This window comes from Sminthopsis crassicaudata, chromosome 4, assembly GCF_048593235.1.
Source record: "Sminthopsis crassicaudata isolate SCR6 chromosome 4, ASM4859323v1, whole genome shotgun sequence".
In the NCBI taxonomy this organism is placed as follows: Eukaryota; Metazoa; Chordata; class Mammalia; order Dasyuromorphia; family Dasyuridae; genus Sminthopsis; species Sminthopsis crassicaudata.
In genome coordinates, this window is record NC_133620.1 from 363560613 (window position 1) to 363581829 (window position 21217).

Below are 21217 nucleotides of genomic sequence, written 5' to 3' on the forward strand. Positions count from 1 at the left end.
ATCCCAAGAGCTACCAGTCTGAAAGAAAACAACTTTTCTTTTAATTATAACTTTAACTCATAGCATAATTCAAAGACATAGGTAATTTTAGGCAAATACAGATCCAATTACAATATAAAATTAATTCAATATAGAATCAAGCTAGCATTAATTTAATTTTCTCTGGAGGATTCATTATGTGTATTGATTGGTCAAGATAGCTACCAAGAGTACTCCAACTCAAAAATTCTGTGATTCTTTAAAATACAAGGTAATTGGAAAGTGAGGGGAAAGATTAATTAAGAAGCTTAATTAACAATGCAGAAGATAAAGGTGTTTCAGCTGAGCTTTGGAGAAAGATAGATATTCTAAGAATTGGAGATGGAGAGAATATATTCCAGACATGGGAGATAGCCTATGCAAAGGTAGAGATTTGAGAGTTGGTAGAAGGCCAGTCTTGCAAGTAGAATGTGAGAAAGAGAACAATGTGTAATAAGGGTAGAAAAGTAGAGTAAAACCTGGCTGTTGGCTTTAAACATCATACAGGAGCAATGGAAGAGAGTTTTGAAAAGTGATCAACTCTCCTTTTCTTCCTCAACTTGTCCAGTAAGGAGAGGACTTTTCAGTTCTGCCCTAAACCACTAACACATAAACCTCCAACTACCTCTACCCTACCATGCAGGTTACAAATTTACTTCCAAATATAATGACTATTAATTCTGGGGCTAGTAAGAAATGATGAGAGGGATACTTCCAGAATAACTTTAGAAGATTTATATAAACTGATACAGAATGCAGTAGACTGAACCAAGAGAACTTTTTTATTTTTTTTAAATAACAAGATAATTATAAAGACAGACAAATCTGAAAGAATTGGGCATTCTGATCAATGCAATAATCACAGTTTGAGAAGACTGATAAGTAAAAACCTACCTGGTGGCAGAAAAGAAAGGGAGTCAGAATAAAGAATAAGATATACATTTTCAGATACAATTAATATGGGAATTTGATTTGCCTGACTATGTAAAACATCACAAAAGCATATCTTTTTTGTTCTTTCCAGTGGGGATTAGGGAGAGAAAAAAGGGGTTAGGGAAAGGAGGGAAGGAGAGAAAGAAGGGAGAAATGGAGAGAGAGAGGGAGGAAGGAAGGGAGGAAGAAAGGAAGGAAGGAAGGAAGGAAGGAAGGAAGGAAGGAAGGAAGGAAGGAAGGAAGGAAGGAAGGAAGGAAGGAAGGAAGGAAGGAAGGAAGGAAGGAAAAGAAGGAAAAAGAGTCATGTAGGTATTTTTTTCATTGCAAAGAAGAAAACAAAGGAAAGGCCAGAAAGAACCACAGATAAGCAAGGCAGCTTTGAAAATTACATAGTGAATTTATTATATATTTTAAAACAAAGCAAGCTGTATATAATAAAAGTCTTCAGTTAAATGTACATTTTTCTATTTTACTATAAACATGGAAATCCCAATAGAATTTATTTTTTGTTAAGATCAAAAGAGTTGTATATGTTTTAAAGTAATTACCTGGACTAGTTGCCTCTTCTATTTTCTTCTCTTGAGGATTGGTTATTTTATCTTTTAAAACCTCTTTAAGGGAGAAGGCATTTTGATAAACGCTGTGCATCATCTCTTGGTTTAATTCATTCTTTGGTACAAACACAGCCTTGATGACAAGTTCTTGCATTTTCGAGGCTTTCTAAAAGAAGCCAGATGGTTAACCCAGGAAATATTCACGAGGCTAATTAACTTCAGAAAATCACAAAATGAATATTAATTAAGAACTACCTTGCCCAACCCCCTCACTGAACATTTCTGGACCTGTTTTTTTCTTCTGAAAATGAGGTGTATGCACTGAAACATCTCAAAAGCTCCCTCCAAGATATGCAATTTTGCAATCTAGAAGCCATGTTTACTGCATCTCTTTCCTAGCTCCCTACCTTATATGCAAGTGGTCACTATACCTAACCCTCCACAATCTCTCATCCTGTCCTCCTCCCTATCCACATCACTTTAGTCCCTCATTACCTGTTAGCAGAACTTCTATAATAACTTCCTAATAGGTCTCTGAGCTTTCAATCATTTCTCTCTCCAAACCACCCTGCAAAAATCATCTTCTAATGGCATAAGCCTGATCATATTACTCCCCTACTCATTGGCCACCCATTGCTTGTAAATTTCATAGGGTGCTTTAGAAAATACTAAATAAGCAGAATGTTGGAGGGGATGGGGGAAAACTGGGACACTGATGCATTGTTGGTGGAATTGTGAATACATCCAGCCATTCTGGAGAGCAATTTGAAACTATATTCAAAAAGTTATCAAACTGTGCATACCCTTTGATCCAGCAGCATTACTACTGGGCTTATATCCCAAAGAGATTTTAAAGAAGAGAAAGGGACCTGTATGTGCAAGAATGTTTATGGCAGCCCTCGTTGTAGTGGCCAGAAACTGGAAACTAAGTGGATGCCCATCAATTGGAGAATGGCTGAATAAATTGTGGTATATGAATGTTATAGAATTTTATTATTCTGTAAGAAATGACCAGCAGGATGATTTCAGAAAGCCCTGGAGAGACTTACATGAACTGATGCTGAGTGAAATGAGCAGGACCAGGAGATCATTACATACTTCAACAATACTATATGATGATCAATTCTGATGGGTGTGGCCCTCTCCAAAAATGAGATGAACCAAATCAGTTCCAATAGAACAGTAATGAACTGAACCAGTTATGCCCAGCGAAAGAACTCTGGGAGATGACTATGAACCACTACATAGAATTCCCAATGCCTCTAATTTTGTCCGCCTACATTTTTTATTTCCTTCACAGGCTAATTGTACACTATTTCAAAGTCTGATTCTTCTAGCGCAGCAAAATAACTGTTTGAACATGTATACATATATTGTATTTAACTTATACTTTAACATATTTAATATGTATTGGTTAACCTGCCATCTGGGAGAGGGGGTGGGGGGAAGGTTGGAACAAAAAGTTTTGCAATTGTCAATGCTGAAAAATGACCTATGCATATATCTTTTTACTTATGCATATAAAGCTATACAGCTATAAAGCAAGCAAGGAAGCAAGCAAGAAAGAAAGAAAGAAAGAAAGAAAGAAAGAAAGAAAGAAAGAAAGAAAGAAAGAAAGAAAGAAAGGAAGGAAGGAAGGAAGGAAGGAAGGAAGGAAGGAAGGAAGGAAGGAAGGAAGGAAGGAAGGAAGGAAGGAAGAGAGAGAGAGAGAGAAAGAAAGAAAATACTAAATAATCTGCCTCCAACCTTCCTTTTCAGCCTTATCTCAAGCTCTTCCCTTTCATTAATTCTTTGTGTTCAAGTATCACATATTTCTTGAATTGAATTTTACCAAGGATGCTGAAACTCAGAAAACAAAAAACAAAAAGCAACTTGCCTAATATCCCAGAGTTCATCCTTTAAGGTCTAGGTATCTTTGCTATATCATAGGTACCAAATACCCTGAACCTGAGTAAGAGGGATGAGGACAGAGGCTAGGCCTGAGATTTAGTACTTAAAATTCCCCTGCCAAACTAGATCAGTACCTTCTGGGCAACTTATAGATTCACAGAGTTGCCTTTGTGAGTCTCCAGATCTTCCTGGCTTTGAAATCAGCTCTTTATCCACTATCCACACTCTCTCTCACACAACTCCATCTTCATGGACATGCATGAGACACATAGGGAAACCAGGTAAAAACCAAATCACCTCAAGAAACCCTCCACTATCCTACAACTCCTGATGAAAGGAAATGTTGTACTGGAAGTAATTAGGGAATTTGCAAGGGTAGGGGAGAGCAGAACTCAATTCTATGCTACCTGGAACAAATCAGTCTGTGGATCTCCCTCCCCATAACTACACAGATCAAAAAAAAAAAAACAAAACTGCATTATAAACAGGCAGAAGAGCATGTGAGTGTAAGGAGCTGGGGAATTGCTACTGCCTAGGAAAGTTCTAATTGACTATGATATAGGCTATTATAAGAAAGATGGCAGATGATTTTGAGAACTTATCAGACAGATATTGAAAAAGGACAGCCACATCATCTTCATGCAGATCTTCCCCATATGTTCCCAAACTCCTTATTTTCATCACTTCTTACTATTCAATAATATTCTAGGATTTGGACACAAATGTATAATGCCAAGAACCATTCTCCTCAACAGACCAATTGTCAAAGGCTATAAAGTTTTGTTTTTTTTAAAGACGAACTTCAGACTGTAACTAATCATTTGACAATATATTACAAATCAATAGATAGAAAAAAAATTCAAGTTTAAACAACACTGAGGTTTCATCTTACATCAAGCAAATTGGCAAAAATGATACCCCAAAAAGAATCAATATTAGAGGGGCTGTGGGAAGATAAGTATTTTGATATGCTGTTGGTGGAACTGTTTTGGAGAGCAATTTGAAATTACTCCAGAAAAGTGCTTGAACTATCCAAATCCTTTAACCCAGAGATCTTTGGGCAAAAAGCCCAAGGAATTTGGAAACAAAGTTCTGATATATAGAAAAATATTCATGGCAGCCCTTTTTTTCTAGTAGCAAAAAATGGGAAACAAAAATAAGTGCTCATTGTTTGGGGAAAGGCTACATGAAGGCAGTGGAATATTATTGTGCAGGAAGAAATGATAAATGTGAGTTCAAAAACACATAGGAAGCTAATTATGACCTAATAATGAATGAAATAAGTGAAACCAAGAGTAACACATACACAGCGATTACAACAATACAAATGGAAATAAAATTAAAAGGAAGCAGAATTTTGACTGAAAAATAATACTACTATATTATAATAGCTAACATTTAGATTGTGATTTAAGTTTTATAAATAACTTTCAAAACATTATCTCAAGTTATCCTGACAATAATCCTGGAAAGTAGGTGTTATTATTATCATTCCCAATTTTTACAAGTGAGGAAACTGAAACAAACAGGTGTTGAATGAATTTCCCAGAGCCATACAACTAACAAGTATCTGAAGCTATATTTGAAATCAGGTCCTCCTGATTCTAGGGCTAGAGTTCTATCTACTATACTATCTGATCAGCTAGAAGAGATAATATATCTACCTCCTCCCAGCAAAATGGGAGGCAGAAGACTCCTAAGATAGAAAGTTATATACCAGAGGCAGTCCCCATGTTAGGTCCCTCCCTTGCGTGTTGTTTTTCAGTTGCATAGGATTCTTCATGACCCCATGTGGGGTTTTCTTGGCAAAGACATTGAAGTGATTTGCCATTTCTTTCTCCATCTCGTTTTACTGATGAGGAACTAGGGTAAATATTGTTAAATGACTTTCCAGGGTCACATATAAGCTATTAAGTTTCCAAGGTTAGATTTGAACTCAAGAAAATTAATTAGTCTTCCTGACCCCAGACCAGTTGCTCTATCCAGTGCACCAACTGATTACTTTCATAGAAAATCATACCTTTGACCCAGCAGTGCTACTACTGGGCTTATATGCCAAGGAAATACTAAAGAAGGGAAAGGGACCTGTATGTGCCAAAATGTTTGTGGCAGCTCTTTTTGTTGTAGCTAGAAACTGGAAAATGAATGGATGTCCATCAATTGGAGAATGGTTGGGTAAACTATGGTATATGAAGGTTATGGAATATTATTGTTCTGTAAGAAGTGACCAACAGGAGGAATACAGAGAGGCTTGGAGAGACTTACATCACTGATGCTGAGTGAAACGAGCAGAACTAGGAGATCATTATACACTTCAACAATGATACTGTATGAGGATGTATTCTGATGGAAGTGGATATCTTCAACATAGAGAAGAACTAAGCAAATTCCAATTGATCAATGATGGACAGAATCAGCTACACCCAGAAAAGGAACACTGGGAAATGAGTGTAAACTGTGAGCATTTTTTTTTCCCAGATTATTTTTACCTTTTGAATATAATTCTTCCTTAGCAACAACAACACAAAATTCAGTTCTGCACATATATATTGTACCTAGGATATACTATAAAATATTTAATATGTATGGGAATGCCTGCCATCTAGGGGAGAGGGTGGAGGGAAGGAGGGGAAAAATTTGGAACAGAAGGGAGTACAAGGGATAATGTTGTAAAAAAAAAAAATTACCTATGCATATGTGCTGTCAAAAAAAAGTTATATTTATAAAATTAATTTTAAAAAAAGAAAAAAAAAAGAAAAGAAAATCATAGACTTATACATTTGAAGGCTTGAAGGGACCTCAGAGATCCAATTCTATCACTCAACAGATAGGGAAACTGAGGCCCAAAGAGGCTGTCATTTGCCCCAAATCAGAGAGGCAGTCTTGGATCTGATTTAAGAAGATCTCCTTCTTCTCTAGATTCAATCATCCTTTTACCATGCCATACTACCAAAATAATAGATGTCTCAGTCTAAAAAATAAATAAGAGCTTTATCTTTCAAACAAGGTTAAGTGACTTGCCCAGGGTCACACAGCTAATTAAGTATCAGAGGCCAGATTTAAATTCAGGAAGATAAGTCTTCCTGATTCCCAACCCATGCTTTATCCATTCATAGTTCATAAAACAAGTAGTTCATAAAAAGTATGTTTACTAACTGATTTTTGTCACAAGGAAGGGTTCAATTTGGAGCAATAGAAAGGGTATTGAAATGATGGTGCCTTAAATATAAGAGGCAAGAAAACATTTTTATTTTTATTTTTTTTAAAGGATAGGCTCCATGGTTTCCTATACTTTTTGTGCTCTATAATGGCTAGAGAGACAATGAGGTACAATAAGGCAAACAGATGTTTAAGGCCAGGCACTATGATTGGGAATACAAAAAAAAAAAAGAAAAGAAAAAAAAAGAAAATTCCTGCCCTTGAAGAATTTGCATTCCAATGGGAAGGAGTCAGCCTTCCTCTGATATATACTTCTCAGAGTAATCCTGAAGCTAAATTATAGATCACTTACTCATCTACATTAGAAATTTCCACATTGGGAGTTCCTTACACTGATGAAATCACAAGTCCAGAACAACAGTGACACTCTGAAAAGAGTGGAATGGTGGGGAGCAGTAAGCCCAGCAAGACTTTGGCAAGTCAAGCATTCAGTACAACTCTTGTGGATTGACCCACTGAGGACTCACCTCCAAAAAGTCAATCTCTTCATTTTTTGTGAGCAAAAGTTCAATATCTTCTTTCATAGATTCAATTTCACTCTTTTTCTTGAGCAGGACCTGATGAACATGATCATATTTGTCCAAAACTCTCTTTTCTTCCTCTTTCAGTTTCCGCAGAGAATTTTTCTCCTCTGATTCAACAAGGATTTTCATTTCTTCATATTCACGTTTCAACAATTCCATCTTTCTGGCTGCTGTTTCCTAAGGGATCCAAAGAAATATTTTGATTTGTAGCAGCTTTAACTAAAATAGAAAAGTCCCTGAGAATTTCAATGCTTCTAGAGAACTATTTCCCTACACCATCAGAGTCATTTAGCAGAGTAGTGCTAGATAACCTAAAACAAGCTGAGGGCAACCTATCAATCCATTTTCCCCATAGTAAACTTCCAAATATTTGAAGATTCTAATCACTATTCATTTATGGGTGCCTCTAATCCTAGATGGAAGCCTCTAGACATGTCCCCCAATTTGTCAATGTCCTTATCTAGCAAGCAGAAAGGGAAGAGGGTGCAAGTCTCTAAAGCTACCTTTTTACAAAATGATTTAAATGATTTGCTCTTTGACTTGTAATTAGGATTTGCAATCTCAACTTTGATTCTCAGCTCTCCAGGAGACATAGAATAACTCATAAGACCTATAGAAACATAGAATCTTTGGATTCAAAGGCCCTTAGATGTCATTTAAAGCAATCTCATCCACTCTACAATAATCTCCAAAAGTGGTATTGGGGCTTACTACTTCACAAAGCAATCAATTCCAGTGAGAGAAGACTTTAATTGGTGGGCAGTTTTTATTAGTGGAGTGGAATGCCAGTGAGCTGAAATAGTCTCTTCCAAATACTTGTTCTGCCATTTCTTTGTAAACAGAATCAGTCTAATCCATCTTCCCCAGATAGACCTCCAAATATTTGAAAACACTAATCCTCAAATTAAGAGTTAAAAGATTTGGGGTATGGATCTCTGTAATCCTGAATGGAAGCCTCTGGGCATTCCCCAATTTGTCAAAATCTTCACTAAAAATAAGACATCTTGGAATTAGGGAAATAGTCATCTAATCTTGAATGATTGGTAAAGACACTGCTTACTTACTTGGATTGCATGTTGTTTCGATTTTACATCTTTCAATGCATTTGAAGCCTTATTGATATGGTCATATATGGTTGTCAGCTTTTGCTTCATCTTGAGCTGCAATTAAAAATAAAAAGAGAAATTGGAGTGACTGATCAGCAGTGATTTTCAGTCCAATCCATAAATGCTTCCATAAGTTGACAAATCCCCTGATATATCCCAAACACTATATATTTGTAAAGAATTAATTTTAATGCCAAATCTCTTTATCTGTTTTTCTATGTATATAGATATGATCATTTTAGGGTGGTTTTTTGGGTTAAGTTCAGAATGAAAAATTAGTAAAAAATTTAATCAAATTTTTAAAAGAATTCTTTTTCAAAACACTTTCCCATTGCCTTGCCTCTCTCATTTAAAGTAATTCATTTTGATCTCCCAATCTTGTGATCTGGGTGTAGAATACCTCTCCCATTTTACAGATGAAGAAACATAGTCCAAATTCCTGACTTGCTGCAAGACCTTAGACAGGTCATTTCAATTTTCTGGGTCTTGTTAGTCTTCCTTGCAAAATAGGGAGACTGTATTAGGTGACTTTTTTATGTTAAACATGATAGAAATATATGTTAAATCCAATATATGTATACATATTAATACAATTATCATGCTGCACAAGAAAAAAAGAGAAGCAAAATAAAATGTAAACAAACAACAATGAAAAGAGTGAAAATGCTATGTTTTGAATCACATTTAGTTCCTCTCTCTGGGTGTAGATGGCTCTCTTCATCACTGAACAATTGGAACTGGTTTGAATCATCTCATTGTTGAAGAAAGCCACATCCATCAGAATTGATCATTGTATAATCTTCTTGTTGTTGTGTATAATTATCTGTGTATAATCAGTTCACTTAGCATCAGTTCATGTAAGCCTTTCCAAGTCTCTCTGTATTCATCCTCCTGGTCATTTCTTACAGAACAATAATATTTCATAACATTCATATAGCATAACTTATTCAGCCATTCTCCAATTGACGAGCATCAATTCAGTTTCCAGTTTCTTGCCATTACAAAAAGGATTGCCAGAAACATTTTTGCATATATGGGTCCCTTTTCCTCCTTTAAGATCTCCGTGGGATATAATCCCAGTAGAAACACTGCTTGATCAAAGGGTATACACAGTTTGATAACTTTTTTAATATAGTTCCAAATTACTCTCCAGATTGGCTGGATTCTTTCACAGCTCCACCAACAAGGCATCAGTGTTCCAATTTTCCCACATCTCCTCCAACATTCATCATTATCTTTTCCTGTTGTCTTAGCCAATCTGAGAGGTATGTAGTGCTATCTCAGAATTGTCTTAATTTTCATTGCTCTGATCAATAGTGATTTGGAGCACTTTTTCATAGGACTAGAAACAGTTTCAATTTCTTCATCTGAAAATTGTCTGTACATATCCTTTGATCATTTATCAATTGGAGAATTGCTTGAATTCTTATAAATTTGAGTCAATTCCCTATATTTATTAGAAATGAGGCTTTTATCAGAACCTTTGAATGTAAAAAATGTTTTCCCATGTATTAGGTGTTAAGGTCTGAGAAGCTTATTCTTTTAGTAGTCTGATAACTATATTTCTCTATAATTGGTTTCTTTAATGATTCTATTATTTTATATCTTTCTATCTATACATATATAAACCTATATATTATTTATATCTAAAAACAACATTCTGAGAAAGTATGCACAAGCTTATATATGAGGTATATACAAAAAAAGGCTAAGTCTTCTAACTCCAGGACATCTAAGATTATTTGCAGTTCTCACATTCTTAATGTGCCTTGTCCAAGGTCACATAGCAAATTCATAGCTCATACAAAGCATAGACATAGAAATAGGAAGGGGAAAGGAGATAAACCTATTGTCAATAAGGATGCATATAATCCCTTGGGTACCCAGGGAAGAACTTCATTTCACCTGTTTGACTGACAGTCAACCCTTTTGACTCAGTCCAGAATTCAGAACCTGACCTTAAAGCAAAATTTTCAGTCAGGTGATGACATAAATATGATACAAAAATAAGGTCAGGATAAAGTTACTCTAAAAGCAGATCACTGAGAATCCTACTGTTTAAAGCCCAATTACAAGACAGTGCCATATTAGATGATTAACAACAACAAAAACAACAAAAAGCCCCATTTCTTGAATAAAACCTGGGTCCAAAATAGTAAACCACAGAACCATGATGCAAGAGGGAAACTCGGGCTATTTTGTCAGGGACTTCAGAAGATAGACTCTTGGACTTAGAGATATTAACTTGCAGTGTTACCTTGAACAAGTCATAATTAGGATATTAGAGCTGGAAGCAATCTTAAAGACTACCTAATCTCCTTTATATTACAGATTAGGTTGCTTTTTTTGTTACTGTTGTTTGTATGTTGTAAGGGTTTTTTGGCAAGTGACTAATAGCATGACTATACTCATCTAATTTACATCAAATTGCTTGCCCTCTCTCAGAGGGGAGAGGAAAGATAAAAGACAGAGGGAATTTGGAACTCAAGTTTTTTAAAAAAACTAATGTTAAAATGCAGCCACTTTTTTGTCATGACAAAGAATTGGAAAATGAGGAGATGCCCTCAATTAGGAAATGGCTGAATGAATGAATGGCTTATGATTATAATGAATATACTGTGCTATAAGAAATGATGAACATACCTATTTTTCAGAAAAAGACTTACATGAATTGATGCAAAGTGAAATAAGCAGAACCAGGAGAACACAGTATACAGTAACAACAATATCACATGATGCTCAACTGTGAATAACTGGACTATTGTCAGCAGTATAGTGATTTAAGACAATCCCAAAGGACTCATGTGAAAAATGGTATTCACCTCCAAAGAAAGAACTGATTAATTCTGAAGGCAGTTGCAAGCATACAATTTTCACATTTGTCTGTGTGTGTGTGTGTGTGTGTGTGTGTGCAGTTTTTTGGTTTTTTTTTCCTTTTGGTCTGTATCTTATTTCACAACATGACTAATATGATAATGTGTTTTGCAGGTTTGAACATGTATAATTTATATCAGATTGCTTACCATTTTAGGGAAGGAAAAGGTGAGAAAGGGAGAGAAAAAAATTAGGAACTCTTTTTTTTTTTTAATGAGTGTTAAAAGCTGTCTTTACATGTAACTGGGAAAAAACATTTTTTTTTTTTTTAATGCAGCCATGATAAACTTCCTCAAAACCCAGGAAGATTTAGAGTAAGAAAAAAGGAATGTATGTAGACAAACCAATTTTCATTATTAAAAAGAAAAGTTATGTTTCACATGACTTCACAAATATAATGGATATCTTAGTTTGCCTTCTCAATGGGTTTGGGAGGAGCTAGAAGGAAAAGGAAATTTTAGAACTCAAAATTTTAAAAATGAATGGTAAAAAATAAAAGATTAAAATATGTCTGAAATGAAAAAAGGGAGAGAAGAAGGTGAATAAAGTTCATGAAGACTTAAAGAATGTTTACAAGAATGCTGAGCTTCAAAGATCTAATTATAGTCTAATTCAAGAATTTATTAGATCCTTAATACTATTTCTTGGGTACTAAATAAACAAAGAAAAACCACAAAAACTGTTCTTGCTGCCAAGGAGTTAACCTTTTACTGGAAGATACAACAAATAACTTCCAAAAAGAAAACACTGAGAGAAAATTTGAGGCATTTTTGGTCTGAAAGTCAGACACAGAGAGTCAGAAAAAGAGAAAGACATGCATACATATATACATACACATAACACATAGAGACAGAGAGAGGGAGACAGAGACAGAGACTAGAGACAGAGGGACAGAGAGACACAGAGACAGAAAGATTTATAGAAGGATAGATTGACTGAGTTCCTGATCATAAGATTTGGAGCTGGTAGAAACTTTAGAAATCACCTAATCTAACCCACTTATTTTACATGTGAGAAAATTGAAAGCCAACAGGGGAAAGAGCCTTGGCTTTAAAGTGAACCCGGGTTCAGACGCTACCTCAAATATTTACTACTTGTGTCACCCTTGTCAAGTCACTAGACTTCGGTTTCTCATCTATAAAGAGTACGGATGAAAGGGTTTTGAAATCCCAACTCTTTAAGTTCTATGGTCCTATGAAGACCGAAGGAAACAACTCAGCTTCATGATTTTAGGGCAGTCATTTCAATCAAGACCTCATTTCCCCATCAGACATTTTAAAATAATATTGGGAAGTTCGATTTCTCAGGCTTAGCAATAATGACTCATAGATAGGGAAAGATCTCAGGATCCACCTAGTATCTCAGAAAATTCTGGGGAAGGAATATCCCTCTATCAAAGCAAAATAGCATTAACTCTGCAATCTATAAGTTACGTAGGGCACTGAGGTGGTTCTGTCCTACTATACTGCAGAGGTTCTTAAACTTTTTTTCACTCTAGATCTCTTTCCACCCACATGAGAAATTTTTACGTGACCCCAAATATACAGGTATATAAAATAGATATACAAATCTAATATTTACTGATAAATCGCAATTTATTTTAAAACAATCTCTTGCTATACATATAATTTTGCCTTTTACTAAAAAAAAAAAAAAAAAAAACCATACACAATTGTGTATATTAATGAGATAGATGTGCTTGTTTATTTTTATATAAAGATGAAATCTTGGCGGAATATCTGATACCTTTTACTATAGTCAAATTTTTATGCATTGTTATGCAATTCCATATGGTGTCATAGTCCATAGTTTAAGAAGCTTTGCTGTATGGGAGGCAGGGTTAGAACCCAAAAAACCTATTCTTTAAGCAAGTCCTCTCACACCGATAGACGCCTCTTCTCCTACCAAGTCTAGGCCAAGAAACTGACATGCTCACCCAGAAAAGGAACCCAAACGCCTTTGCGTAACCCGCGGAACACAGAGAATAGGTGCCCTGAGATTCTTGAGCCGCTCTCGCCCTGGTCTACAAGCCCCCTACCTTTTAAGTCTGGCACCGGGAAATTGAAACTAAGTCGGGCGTAGTTCCCTGCTTCTCGCAGGGGGCTTAGGGTGGGACTCTGGTCCAGGCTTACAACTGCTCAGCTCAGGACTTCTTTCGCCCTCCCTCTCCCAGGTGCTCCTCTACCTACCTTCAAATCGGCCCTGGCCACGTCCAGGGTCACAGGGGAGCAGGTTTTGTGCCCCACCAGGCAGACGCAGCATATGCAGAGGCCGTGCTGAGAGCAGAAGAATTCCCTCAGGCGGCTGTGCTCCGGGCACTTGCGGCTGGCCAGGTCCCAGACGGGCGGCTGCAGCTCGTGACCCTGGAACATAGGGTTGTCCAGATGCGGCTTCAGGTGCTCGGGGCAGAAGGATACCATGCAGGTGAAGCACGTCTTGATGGCAACAGCCCGCAAGCAATGGTCGCAGGCCACGGTCCTTGCGGGTACCTCCTTCGCCTGGCCTCCCTTCCTCGACGACGGGTCCAAGAACTCGCCATCTTGAGACTCTCTGTAAGACGCCCCCAAATCCCAGACGCTGTGGGCTTGCTGCAACTGCTCCACTACTGCGCACAGCACCGTATTCTTCTTCAGCTGTGGCCGCACCTGGAAGCAAGTCCGGCACTGGGGGCAGAAGAATTGGGAGTCCTGGACCGTCCAGGTCTCGTCCAGGCAGCGCGAGCAAAAGTTGTGTCCGCACGGAGTAGTAACGGGCTCCTGGAAGATTTCCAGGCAGATGGAGCAGGTCAGTTCATCAGCCAGGGGCTGCAGCCCGGCCATCGTGATCCTTACCAGATAGATGCCTTCGAGGAAGACAACTTACTCTCCAGGACCGTAGCAGAGGAGAGGGAAATGAAACTAGCTGTAGGGGAGGGCACCGAAGAGTTACGGGAAATCACGTGGGGGAGGGAGTGGCAAGGCGGGGATGGCCTTGGGAGTTGTTAAAGGAAAATATCAATATTCTCCTTTTGAACACAAGCCAGAAAATTTATATTTCATTTAGCACTCTAGCGAAACTAAGTCCGATTCTTTTTGTAAGTTCGATTCTTTTTTGTACAGCAAAATAACTGTTTGGACATGTATTCATACATTGTATTTAACTTATACTTTAACATATTTAACACGTATTGGTCAACCTGCCATCTGCGGGAAGGGGTGGAGGGAAGGAGAGAAAAAGTTGGAACAAAAGATTTTGCAATTGTCAATGCTGAAAAATTACCCATGCATATATCTTGTAAATAATAAAAAAAAAACAAAACACTCTAGCGAAACTAACGAACATTTATTAAACACCTACTATGTACCAGGCAGTGTACTAAACACCTAGAATACACAGAAAGGTGAAAATAAAAATAAAAATTCACAAAAATCCGTGTATTCTAATGCAAAATATGTATGCATATATATATATATATATATATATGCACACGCTATATATATTTATGTCTCACTATATACATACATATATGTAATCACAAAGAGAAAACATTAACATTAAGGAAGAGTGGTAAAGGCTTCTTGCAGAAGGTAAGATTTGAACTTTAAGAAAGGTAAGAAAAGGAAAGAAGAGCTTTCCAGGGATGAGAGGAGGGGGAGGGAGGGACAGCCTACGAAAATGCAGCCCGGAAATGAAGATCTGCTGCAAGGGACATTGAAAAGGCTTGTGTCACTAAATCCAATAGTATGCGGAGGATATGAAATCAAAGAAAACTGAAAAACAGGAGGGGGACCAAGTTATGAAGAACTTTAAAAGAGAGAGCTGTTCCAATTGGCATATCTCTGACACTTCTCAACCACAAGTTGGCACGAGGTAGAATTTATAGGAATTTTGAACAAGGACAAGAATACAATGTTAAAACATACTTTGGGGTTAACACTCCAGAATAGTCACTACTCAGTTCCTTCTTAGACCATACCTCTCAAAGATTAAAAAAGTTTACTTCCTACTTTCCCTTCTTCCTCCCCTCCTCTGCCCTCCTTGCCTTCATCAATACCTTAATCCTGAATGAAAAAGGGGAGACTACCCTTAGATACAGTGCCATTTACTTGACTTGAGTGGGGGTGCTAGGTTCTTACTTTAAAACAAATTAAATTTACTTGTCACTCAACATAATCCTCTACAAAAGACCTTAGTTCTTTCTACCCACTTTCCTAAAGGGGGAAAGTCTGGAAGACTTGTGGTTTGGAGAAATATTGTTTCTTACTATTTCCTGTTGAACTAATGAGGAAGAAGGTTTTTAAAATGTTTTCATAGGCTGGACGACATTGGGACAACCTCTCCCCAGCACAAGATATCAAGAGGAAGGGCAGAGACACATCAGCCAAATGGGAGTCTTAGGAAAAGAAGAGACGGCCTTTCTCAGTTGCATTATCAATTGCTACTAAGTGGATTCTGGAGACCCCAACCAACTCTGACAGTCCTTTCCACCTGAACCAGCAGGTCCTTCCCTAATCTTAATACTCGTTTGCCATCCCAAACCTCTTCCCAATTCCCTCAAGTTACCCTTGTAATTTAGAGCTGGAAGTGCCCTTAGAACAAACTAGCTTCCTTTTACCAAACAAAAACTTGGTACAAAGCGGTGAAACCATTCATTTAATGACATCCAGGTCGTGTGAGGGCTGTCAGGATTAAAAGTTCCCTGAGCTCAGACGCAGAACTCACTGCCTCCAGTACTCTGAGGTTTGTTTCTAGGCAGCCCATTTAAACAGGGAACGGGGTAACTTTTCTTCAGGTCAAGATGACCTTTTCTCATCTTTGCTTCGGTGTATAGAAATCAGTCTAAGAAAGGACATCTTCTCTGTCCTGATGGAGTAGGAGGCAACTAACTAGCTGTGTTATAGTAGAGAGAACACTAACTTGGTCATTAGAGGGATGCAGTTTCATATCCCTTCAACACTCTCCGGTACTGTCAAGTGGTAATTTGAGCCTTGGTTTCCTGTTAGAAACGAGACCTCTGACTCAGCTTCAAAAGCTGCGATGTTTTTTGAAAGAGTGAGAGAAATTGAAGGACGCAAGCTTTGACTCTCTTGAGAAAGGGAGAAAGGGACACATCCCCCTGAGAGAGAGAGTCCCGTTACAGAAGCCAGTGGAAGCTCTTCTAGTTAGTCCTCTCCCACTTAGCCTTTAATTGACTAGAGGAACAGTGCCTAGGAACGCCCTCTTGCCCATCCCTTTGTGTCTAGATTTGTATTATTGCTCTCCCCTGGTCGGAGAAGATATTATTCATGAGCTTTATTAAGCAAGCTCAATAAAGAAAAGCCTTCTCCTGGTCATTGACCCTAGCTGGTTTAAGCTAGTTTCTAGCCTAGACCCCTTTATCAAAAATATGTAGCCAAGTTAGCCTCTTCTTCTGAAAGCTCATTGGTCAGAGATACTTATTATCTTACATTACCTTGAAACTTACAACATTCTGTGAAAATTTAACTTTTCATTATTTTTCATTGTCTGTTCAAGGTTTCTAAGGAATTGAATTTCAACTGTTCTGTGAAAACTTAACCCTAGTTTGTTTCTCACACTGTATCTCTAAAATATTATTTTTAAAATGTCTAAATAAGCCTGTAAAATCAAGAATTGGGCTAGGTCCATTCCTGTCCTGAATTTATGATTCTATTATCTATACACGGACATAGAAAATTCTTGCAGAGGAAACTATCTGTAATTGTAAGGCAACCTATTTTCTGCAATTTATAGCTACCAAGTCAAAAGTATTTATTAGATACTTGCTTTACCCTGGGGATATGGAGAAAGGGGGTAAGGCAGAAGAAATGTCACCTAGAACACTAAGAGATGAAGTGACTTTCCCAGAGTCATATATATAGCTAGTACGTGTCAGAACGAATCAGAATGTGATTCTTCCTTGTAGTGAAGGTTGGCTGTCATAAAGCCACATTGCCTCTATGGTGTGTGTGTGTATAGATGGTAGATTAGATAGATAGATAGATAAATAGATAGATAGATAGATAGATAGATAGATAGATAGATAGATAGATAGATAGATAGATAGATAGATGTCATATGGTGTGTATACATATATGTATCATAAAGGAATGGAAAGTGGGATAAGGAGAACAAAGAGAGTAATGTAGAATTGAGTCAAAACTTCAAGTCCTAGCTAGAATCCCCTATGTTTCTTGTCTCTGCAAAACCCTATCTCTTTGCCAGACTTTAAGGGATATCCTTTCTGAGATGGGACTATGAAACAATTTCTAAAAGTATTATTTAACTTGTAATTAATTTTAAATTTCATTAAAAGGAAATCTTTTTTTCTTTGTTTTTTTAATTAATTTTTTAATTATAATTTTTTGACAGTACATATGCATGGGTAATTTTTTTTATAAGATTATCCCTTATATTCACTTTTCCAAATTTTCTCCTCCCTCCCTCTATTCCCTCCCCTAGGTGACAGGCAATCCCATACATATTTAATGTGTTACAGTATATCCTTAATATAATATATGTGTGTGTAAAACCAAATTTCTTGTTGCCTGGTAAGAATTGGATTCCGAAGGTATAAGTAACCTGTGTAGAAAGACAATACTGCAAACATTTTACACTCAATTCCCAGTATTCCTTCTCTGGGTGTAGTTGTTTCTGTCCATCATTGATCAGCTGGAAGTGAGTTGGATCTTCTTTATGTTGAAGATATCCACTTCAATCAGAATATGTCTTCATACTGTATCGTTGTTGAGGTGTATAGTGATCTTCTGGTTCTGCTCATTTCACTCAGCATCAGTTGATTTAAGTCTCTCCAGGCCTCTCTGTATTCCTCCTGCTGGTCATTTCTTACAGAGCAATAATATTCCATAACATTCATATACCGTAATTTACCCAACCATTCTCCAATTGATGGGCATCCATTCATTTTCCAATTAAAAGGAAATCTCTTTACAAAATTGCCTGATGATATGGGATCTGGATAGAATACTCCTAGGTGTAGACCTAGGTGAGATAGTTACTCCTTTAGGATATAGGGAAAAGTTGATCAATTAGCCTGGTAGGGTTTTATTTCTAGCATGAGTATGAGTCATTGAATGAACTGATTTCAAAGTCCAGTATACTGAAAATATTGGTTCTGACCTTTGAAACTATTTATAAAGTAAATTAGCCAGCTGTAACAGTCAATAAGAGAAACAACCATGAAGGAAAAACTCAGCTTCAGAAAAGGCTCTTTACCTTTGCCTTTGCTCCCATTATAAAATAGCAGTAGATAGGTAAGAAAGGTATATCCTCTCCCCACAGTAATGGCAACTTGAAAAGGAAACATGCCAGTGTCCAGGGCAGAAGGGAGTCCAGCAGAACCTAGCTAAGCATATCAAGGAGGGAAATCAAGAGTTAACTGCTTAGGAAAGAGATTCCATTCAGGAGACAGCAGCCCCCAGAAATGGCACTCTTTCTGGTCTTCCATTTGGGTCTCCATTTTCTTCTAAACATGCATCATATAAATGTAGAAATGTTTAAAACTGCATGTTTAATTCATTTTGGATTACTTGTCTAGGGAAAGAGATGGGAGGAAGAGAGAGAGAAAATTTTGGAACACAAGATTTTGTAAATATGGAAAACTATCTTTGCATGTATTTTGAAAATAAAAAGTTACTATTAAAAAAATAAAAATGCACCATAATACCTTAGAGCAAAATGTTATCATATCCTAAAGTTAGAGGCAGTGATAGTCAATGAATCAGATTCTGGCAGAGCCTGGGAAACAAGGTTAATAGGAGGAGTTGGAGGATATCAATCATCAATGTTCCCATCATCCCCACCCCCACCCCCACCAGAGTCCCCACTTTGAATATATCTTGTTGACCTATATTCCCTTTGCATGTACTTATGAACTCTGTTAGTATTTCCTGTTTCCATTGATACCTTGAATATTTGTTAGAAGTGCTCATCAGGTACATTAAATGTTGTAATGGTTATTATACCATTTCAATAAATTATTTTGTCTTGAGCAATTGGTCCTATGGCTGACGAGACTCAAGTCAACAAACATTTGTTAAGAAGGATCCAAATCTAAGTATTTGGAAAGACCAAGATGTGTTGATTGATGCAGCACATAATTTTTTTTTTACTCCATAAGCTAAAAAAAAAAAAAAAGGAGATAGCATGAAAAATATTTCAAACAAAATTACAATAACATTTTCATATCAATTGAGACTCAGGAATTTCTAGTGTTAAGCACTTATAACATGTCAGGCAGTGTGGTAAGCAGTAGAGATGTAAAGACAAAAACCGTCTAAAGACAAAAAAAAAAAAAAAAGGAACTTACAATGTATTGGGGAAGATAGCATGTAAACAACTATGTAATTACAAAATATATACAGTGTAAATGGCCAGCAGTCTTAAAAGGAAAAGCATTGACATTAAGAGGAACTGAGAGGTTTCTTGTAGAAGGTAGAATTTTAACTGACACTTGAAATAAAGGTAAATATATAGGTAGAAACTTGTGAACACATGGTATTAGGAGTGTGGACATATAGAGTCCTTGATGACGCAATCAGCTACTTTAAATGGGTATGGCAGGGTACCCCAGAATGGTGTCACAACTATATTATGGTAAAGCACACAATTTTTTTCATGCCAAAGGATATGGATGCGTGTTTGAGTTAGAAGAATTGTCATTTTTTCTTGGTGATAATAACAAAGGTGAAGCTAATTTATTTTACGATGAAAATTTCTCCCTGAAATCTAAATTTTCAATGGATTTTTTTTAATAGAGCAGTCTAAATAAACCACTGGAAGGTCTTCAAATTCACACAGAACTATGAATCTCAGGTAAGTTGTCCAGTAGGACATTCAACCTGCAAGTTGGTGGGTGCCCCTGAGCATTATATATATGCTATTCTTATTGTTATATTAAAGTTGTTTGTGTTATAAAAGTGGTAATAAAGCATTACTATTATTTGAATAAATTATGAGCTAAAACAAGATGTCATTACATAAAGGTGTCATTACATAAAGTTTGGAAACTTTTACTTTTCAATCTGTCTTCCAACTCTACCAGTGTATCAAATATTTTTAACTGAAGCCCAGGGAGTTTGAGTGTTTTTTTTGCAAAGTCATACACAATAGTGTCAGGGATAGGACTTCAGCTCAGATCTCCTGACTATGCTCTCTCATAGGTTGTCTACAAGAGCAGAATAGTTGCTGAAATAGGTGACAGGTGGATAGAAACCTATCTACCTACCTTGTGTCTTGAAGCTAACAAGATCCATCACCATTACTACTTCTGATTTGTATCTTCTTTTCCTCCTTTTTCTTAATGATCCCATTGAGGATTTTCTTGGCAAAGATACTGGAGAGTGATTTGCCATTTCCTTTTCCATTTCATTTGACAGATGAGGAAATTGAAACAAACAGGGTTAAGTGACTTACCAAGGTCATATAGCTAGTACTTGTCTTAGGCCAGACTTTAACTCAGGAAAATGAGTTTTCCTGACTCCATGTCTGGCATTCTATCCACTATGCCACCCCCAAATCATATATACTGTAGAAATTAAATATAAGATATATCTCATAGGTAAAGTCTTTTGCTAGAAGTTGTTTTGGATTTGCTCTCCCAGAATGAGGTAATAGATGTAGTTTGCATTGATGATGCTCTTATAACAATAAAGGCTAATTTAGTCAGTAAACATTAATTGAGAGCAAATATTATATTAAATGCCTGAGTAAAGTCTTAAAAGAAGTAAGAAACTGATTTTCCCTCCCCCAAAAAAACCTGTGGTTTTATTGGTGTAAGAAACTCCTGTGAGAAAATTTCTTTTAATACCCATAGCAATTGTTCAGTAATTCAAGGTCTTCAAGCTTTGCCTGGAACAAGGGTCAGCAAATTTTTTCTATAAGAAGCCAGATAGAAGATATTTTAGGCTTTGCAAATCAAGAGGCAAAATTGGGGATATTTTGCAGGTGATTATATAATAAGAAAACAAATTTCCAAATTTTTTTCATTGATGAAATTCAAAATATAATATTAATAGCGTATAATTTTTTGTAAGGCAAGTTTACTAAAAGGAATGGAATTGTTTTGGGGAGATAAAATTTCACTTAATTAAAATTCAAAATT

General features: G+C 36.7%; 1 protein-coding gene across 2 annotated transcripts in view; it reads right to left on the reverse strand.

Annotated features, from left to right (window-relative positions):
* The window catches only part of TRIM25 (tripartite motif containing 25), a 35845-nt gene extending 21800 nt beyond the window's left edge, over window positions 1-14045 (reverse strand). The window contains exons 1-5 of one of the 2 annotated variants that reach the window (XM_074261852.1): window positions 13497-14045; window positions 13308-13328; window positions 8203-8298; window positions 7082-7315; window positions 1500-1671 (exon numbers count right to left, since the gene is read on the reverse strand). In XM_074261852.1, the coding sequence (XP_074117953.1) occupies window positions 1500-1671; window positions 7082-7315; window positions 8203-8298; window positions 13308-13328; window positions 13497-13937 (964 nt within the window). In that variant the 5' untranslated portion in view covers window positions 13938-14045. Of the gene's footprint in view, window positions 1-1499; window positions 1672-7081; window positions 7316-8202; window positions 8299-13307 lie in introns of both variants that reach the window. The other variant, XM_074261851.1, reaches the window with a different exon arrangement.
* Between the last annotated feature and the right edge of the window lie 7172 nt (window positions 14046-21217).